The following is a 5787-nucleotide window of genomic DNA, read 5'->3' as shown; positions in this document are numbered from 1 at the left end:
AGAAATGAGGCGATAAAGTTTAGAATTTTTTAAATCAAAATGAATAATATTGTGATGCTTTATTTTTTCCTCAGCTGGCAATAAAAAAAAAAATTAGATGAATGATGCAAACCCAGGGCCCCGTCTTATAAAGCCTTCAAATCGATCACAAGTCCCCAAATCAATCGCAACTTGCATTGCAGCACACACAAAACTTGTGATTGATTTCTATCACAAGTCTTTATAAGACAGGCCCCAGTTGTATGTTTTCACCTCTCATAACCTCGAATGAATAACAGATGGAATTTGTAATGCAGAATAAAGATACATGATTCTATCACAAAGATATAAAATCACATTTTGATTGGAACTCCATGGAATCTAGAAACAGCAAAGATCCCTAGTGTATTAATTTGAAGAAAAAAAACATGTATATTTCACATAAATTCCATGCTTAGGAATAAGATAAAAAAAAAAAAACTATTGTAAGTAAAATGTTGGAATGGGAATAATTTCGATGATATCAGACAATAAACCTGTCAGTGTTGCATACGCGACTAAAGCCACTGTGTGAAGTCAGGGGAATTGAAGGCTTTGTGTATTCGTTATGTGTGACGTTTTGTTATAGCGCCATCTTCGAGGAAATGATTGTAATATTGATAAAAAGGACATGGCGAAGGATGTAGCGTCTCGTTTCTATGGCGGTGTACTCAGCTTCCTGTTTATCCTGTTTATCGGTATGAAACAATATTTATATTCTGTTCCATGTCTCTTTAACTGGCAAACTCACGTACTCTAACATATTGTCCAGATGATGATAAATGATAAGAAGTTAAACTGCAACATATAGGTCGTCTCTTCTTCCTCGATCTCGAGTAGCCGTGTTACGTCGTAGTCGTTATTACTATTAGTGATGCCCGGCGCCCGCAAGGGTGCAGTTTGTGGCATATGGTGGTGCAGTGCCAGTGGTTAGGCTGCGTTCACATAGAAGTACAGTAAACCTCGGATAAGTCGACGTCGAGTGAGTCGAAAATCACTTAACTCGAAGCAAAATAAAAAGTCCCGATTTTTCCCTATGTATTTTCTCTAAGAAATATTTGGATAAGCCGAAGTACGAGAGTCGAATTTCGGCTGTGTCGAAGTAAAACATTCAGTCCCTTTTGTACAAAATACACGTAGTTTACATCACTTGAGCCGAAGAAGATTTGTCTGGCATTCTCATTACATTTAGAGGAGAACAAAAAAATCGGCATGTCGCAGAACCCCGTCCCTGGCCTGCTGCAGGTAAGCACGCACACTCACCGTACCGCTCTGCACGCATGTCGAATACATACACATGTATACTAGTACATGTTTACACACAGCACATCGATCCATATACTTTATCCATGTCAAGCCAGAACTCCTTGGTCAACCAATCGCTGCTTTAATATTTTAGTGACAGGCCAAGTGGGCGGAGCTTGTTTGTGCGTGCCCGCCCGGCTGGCTGTATAGTTTTGTTCAATGGAGGTGGGATGGGCCTGGGAGAGTGTCTGTCTCAGGGTAGGTTGACAGAGATGTTGCACCATAGACATAGCACATCGGCACATTGCCACATTACAGCGCAGACATTCTCAGAACTACGTTTAACTACTAGTATTGATACAAATTCCATGTTCAATTTAGAACAAAAAAAAACCATTATCTTCAAGAACAGACAAATTTGAATGCAAACACACATACGCACGCACGCACACACACACACACACACACGTATGCATGCAAATGTACTATAATACATGTACATAACTGTGAGTCGAAAAAAAATCGACTCTCGCGAGAGTCGAATTTCACTTAAGTCGACGCATTTTCGTCAGTCCCGAGAGCTTCGACTCATGCGAGGTTTACTGTATACTATTCGGGTATTCGGGCTCGTTTTTCGAGGGCACGCGAATAGCTTGAATCGAACGATAGGATTTCCTCACACCGGTTCACATAGGAGGGCACTATTCGAAAGTACCAAATAGTTGCGAAAAGTATAGCAAAGTGGGAATCGAACTTGTTCGATTTTCTTGCAGCGTATACCGTCTCTCGTTTATGAAATAATGACACTTTCGGTCTGGATTTGCCCTTTAGCAAAAATAAGCATGTAGACTGACATTCTGATGCAGTTTAGAAATTGTTAATAAGATTTGCTGGGATGTAGGAGGAAGAAATCCTCACTGCATGGGATGGTGAGTTGACGGTGCGGGTGATGGTGTATTCGGTGCTCGAATAGCGAATACCGAGTACCGAATACCGAATACCGAATACTTCTATGTGAACGCAGCCTAATGGTGCATAGTGGTTGGTTGTAGCATGGTTGTGGGTTAACTACACGCAGCCGCTGTCGCGAAGCGACGTCTATACACACATCGACACCCTAATGTTTTTCATATCAATAGTTACTGAAAATATGTCACAATTTGCCTGAAATTTTACTAGCATGTATACTCTTAATTCACAAGCTCTCATTGAAAATGTGATTTGCGGTACACACTCCTAGATAACTGCTTTGAATGCTTGGGTTGTTATTTTGATGCGCTCTATAGACAATACGTGTGAAATGTATGTAGTACTTTTCCTATGTGCATTTAAATCTACGGTATCATTGTTTTGCTGTTGATCTTGTTTATTTTCGGGTTTTTCAGTATATTTGGACATCTTCAAATCTCCAGTGAATGTGGTGAAGAATGCAGAACCACTGCGCGTAGTTGCATGCATGAAAGTTTCTTTCTTTCATTATCTCGTCACAACTGACAAATAAAGTTCAGAAAGACTTCCTTATCTCCCCCGCCCCATTTTGTCCTAGCACTCTACACTACTCTACCCTTGTTTGCTTACAAAGTGTGAATGCATGCACGTATGCGACACACACATTTGGCAAGTGCTTAATAGACGGACTGGTGGGTTAAGGGGGTGGGGGAGTCCTGTTATAGATCTATCATGAGAGTCTTGCCAACTGTAAATAATGTAGATCTCCAGAATTCACATTACGAGGATATTGTGAAATCTTTAATGCCAACAAAAAACTTTAGGGATAAACAGCATTGGTAGTAGACTAGTGGCAGTAACTAATTCAGATAAAGGGGAGGGGGGATTCTTGATAGGAAATATACACTGATATTGTTGTCGGATGGATACCAGCCCACTACTTCCTAAATGTAGGTGCTTGCATGCATCCGTGTTAAGCCAACATCGAAGGTGGGGTAATGTAGCATGGTATGGCAAAATTAGTGGGGGTGATACTAGGAAGACTTTATCAATATTTGTGGGTAAACAAAAAAGAGACTGTGCAGTACAATGTACTACTAAGTATTAAAGTACTGTAGCTTCTAACCTTAATCTACTCCACTAATATTACTACCCTACTTTTACTTCATAGAACATTGAAATAATCATCATTCATTATCAATTACTGCACAAGGAAATGTGAAAAGAATAGGAGCTCCTTTTGTTATGGAAAGAGTAATCATGCGTGGATATGACTAATTAGTACAAATAAGGTATATTTCTTGTTTGTATATGCAGCTGCAGCAAATGAGTGGCACTACCCTTCATGCGTTGTGGTGGATCCAGACGACACGACTTGCCTCAGCAGCTTCTTCAGGTTTAATGATGGCTATGCCTCAGCCATAGGAGGTGGGGATCTGGTTGAACACATCTGGGTGCGCTACGAGGATTACATCTACGACTACAATGACATCAGCTCGACAAACTGTGCCATAAGTGAGTATTAAACGCTGTTGCTCTGTGGTGCATTTTACAGTTGATGCATGTTAAACTTTACTAACTCTGTCAATCCTCGTGAGCAACATGTTTATACTGTGCACTTCTGCTATAATGAACACCGTATGACAAAACTCTTGTTACAACAAAGTAAATTCTGGGGCCCGTTGCATAAAAGTTGCTATTATGGTAACTTTGCCATCCAATGGTAACTACCATGGCAACAATACTCAACAGCCCCTCAAAATCAAGAATTCTATGGAAGTTACCATTGGATGGCAAAGTTACCATAATAGTAACTTTTATGCAACGGGCCCCTGATCCCATAATTATAATATCTATACTTTGATCGGCTTTAACAAAAGTTTGATATAATGAAAGAAAACTGCCAGTCCTGAGAACTTTGTTTTGAGGAGTCATTTGTATGATATCAAAAGGATTTTACACAGGTGATTCTGGAAGGGTTAATCAGTGTGAATTGTTTTTGTATTTGATGTGTGAGTCAAAAGTTTTAAAGGATTGAAGGTCTTGGTCTAAATCTGATATCTATACAAGATATACACTTGTACAAATTAACTTAAAAGACAATATATTTGGCAAAGGTTTTCTTTGTTTTTAGATGATTAATTTCACAAAGTACAGAATAAATCAATGATTTTTGTTCTGTTTTTGCAAGGCTACATGACAGAGATAATGGGTCAGCATAAATGTATGTTCTCTGACAAGAGTTTGATAAACTTGACAAGAAATACTCAGTTGTGTATATCCATGTGAGACATGTTTACATAATGACAGATTTATTAGAAAGGAATAGAAGGCCTCAATGCACTCATAAAAACTGATTCAAAGCACAGGTTACATGAACTTCTTTTATTAAAAGGAGTATCCACCTGTGCATTGTTGACTGAAATGGAGCTGACCGAGTGGAAACTCTCTATTCCACAAAATAGTTCTTACGGCCAAGAAACTTGGGTTACTATGTACATGAGGTATTTTTACAGAATGGAGCCAAAAACAATGCAAACAAAGAGGAATTTGTTTCATTTTGTTATATATCAGGTGTTTTGTGTGATCAGGAGTTTCCACTGCATTAAGCCATGCAATATAAATGTTGCTGTACATATAGTGTACGGAATATCTCTTTCAGTTATTCTACTGCAAGCAGACTGATATAAAGCAACAAAAAAATAGTACCTCTTGCAGCACACATGTGCAGTATATCATCTCCAGGGGGAATATTCCCAACCTTGCCCTTGAAAGGAATAATACTATACTTCTTTTTTTATTCCATCAATGTGTTTCTCAATTGTGAATTTAACCACCTCATAAAATTGCCTTACAAGTCGCATGGCATAGCAGTGCCTGTATATAATACTAGTGTCATGAACTTTTTGGATGTGTTTGCTTTACTCTCAGGGCGACAGTCTGCATCAAAGGATTCGTTTGCGAATGTGTCGTGGACGAGAGATGGCTTCTCCACATGCACCACGGAGAATGTCCTCACCTTCAACTCATGGTGGGGTGAGCAGTGCAGCGGCATCTGCGTGGACGACAACAACTGCCGCCGCTACGCCGTTTACCTGACCTACCACTTGTGGAACAACTGCAGCTGGGATGCTGAGGTGGGCAGGCCCAACTACGACCTCACAGTGCCTTGAAATTCATCTTCCGTTCCAGCTTCCTTTCTAATATCGTTTCTAATGCCTCAAATGCCTACACACCAATTTTATAGACAGCAGGGCCCCCGTTTCATAAAACTTGCTATCAGTGACAAGTTGTCATAGTTGTTATAAGCTACCGAAGTCCTTGCATCTGATTGGCTGAGAGCAACTTTGTCATAGAAATGTGGCAGTTGTCACTGATAACAAGTTTTATGAAACGGGACCCAGATTGGACAGACTTTTTATAAGAGTTGAGCCTTATGCAAAGGACTACTTGAAAGCCATGGAGCATGAACTGACTTTTACACTACAGCTAAAACACAACTCACATTTGTGTGAAGTGCGAACTTCAATTATCAGCTCATGATTGTGATAAGAACAAGCTTCTTTGAGGGTAATA

The 5787-nt window shown here is 39.7% G+C and overlaps 1 protein-coding gene across 1 annotated transcript; it reads left to right on the top strand.

Annotated features, from left to right (window-relative positions):
• The first annotated feature begins 649 nt into the window (after nucleotides 1–649).
• On the top strand, nucleotides 650–5787 carry LOC139733607 (uncharacterized). The gene is made up of 3 exons (XM_071644420.1): nucleotides 650–716; nucleotides 3529–3726; nucleotides 5143–5787. Exons 1-3 carry the CDS (start codon nucleotides 650–652, stop codon nucleotides 5382–5384), a joined length of 507 nt encoding a protein of 168 aa, XP_071500521.1. The 3' UTR covers nucleotides 5385–5787.

The sequence above is a fragment of the Diadema antillarum genome, unplaced genomic scaffold (genome assembly GCF_040938485.1).
Source record: "Diadema antillarum isolate AM-2024a unplaced genomic scaffold, OU_Dant_1.0 seq00000484_RagTag, whole genome shotgun sequence".
Taxonomy (NCBI): domain Eukaryota; kingdom Metazoa; phylum Echinodermata; class Echinoidea; order Diadematoida; family Diadematidae; genus Diadema; species Diadema antillarum.
This window is presented reverse-complemented; position numbering and strand designations above follow the sequence as displayed.

Coding starts and splice junctions, on each gene's coding strand:
- LOC139733607 (XM_071644420.1), top strand. CDS start 650: ATGGCGAAGGATGTAGCGTCTCGTTTCTATGGCGGTGTACTCAGCTTC. Junction 717..3,528: donor CCTGTTTATCCTGTTTATCG/GTATGAAACAAT, acceptor TTGTATATGCAG/CTGCAGCAAATGAGTGGCAC. Junction 3,727..5,142: donor CTCGACAAACTGTGCCATAA/GTGAGTATTAAA, acceptor CTTTACTCTCAG/GGCGACAGTCTGCATCAAAG.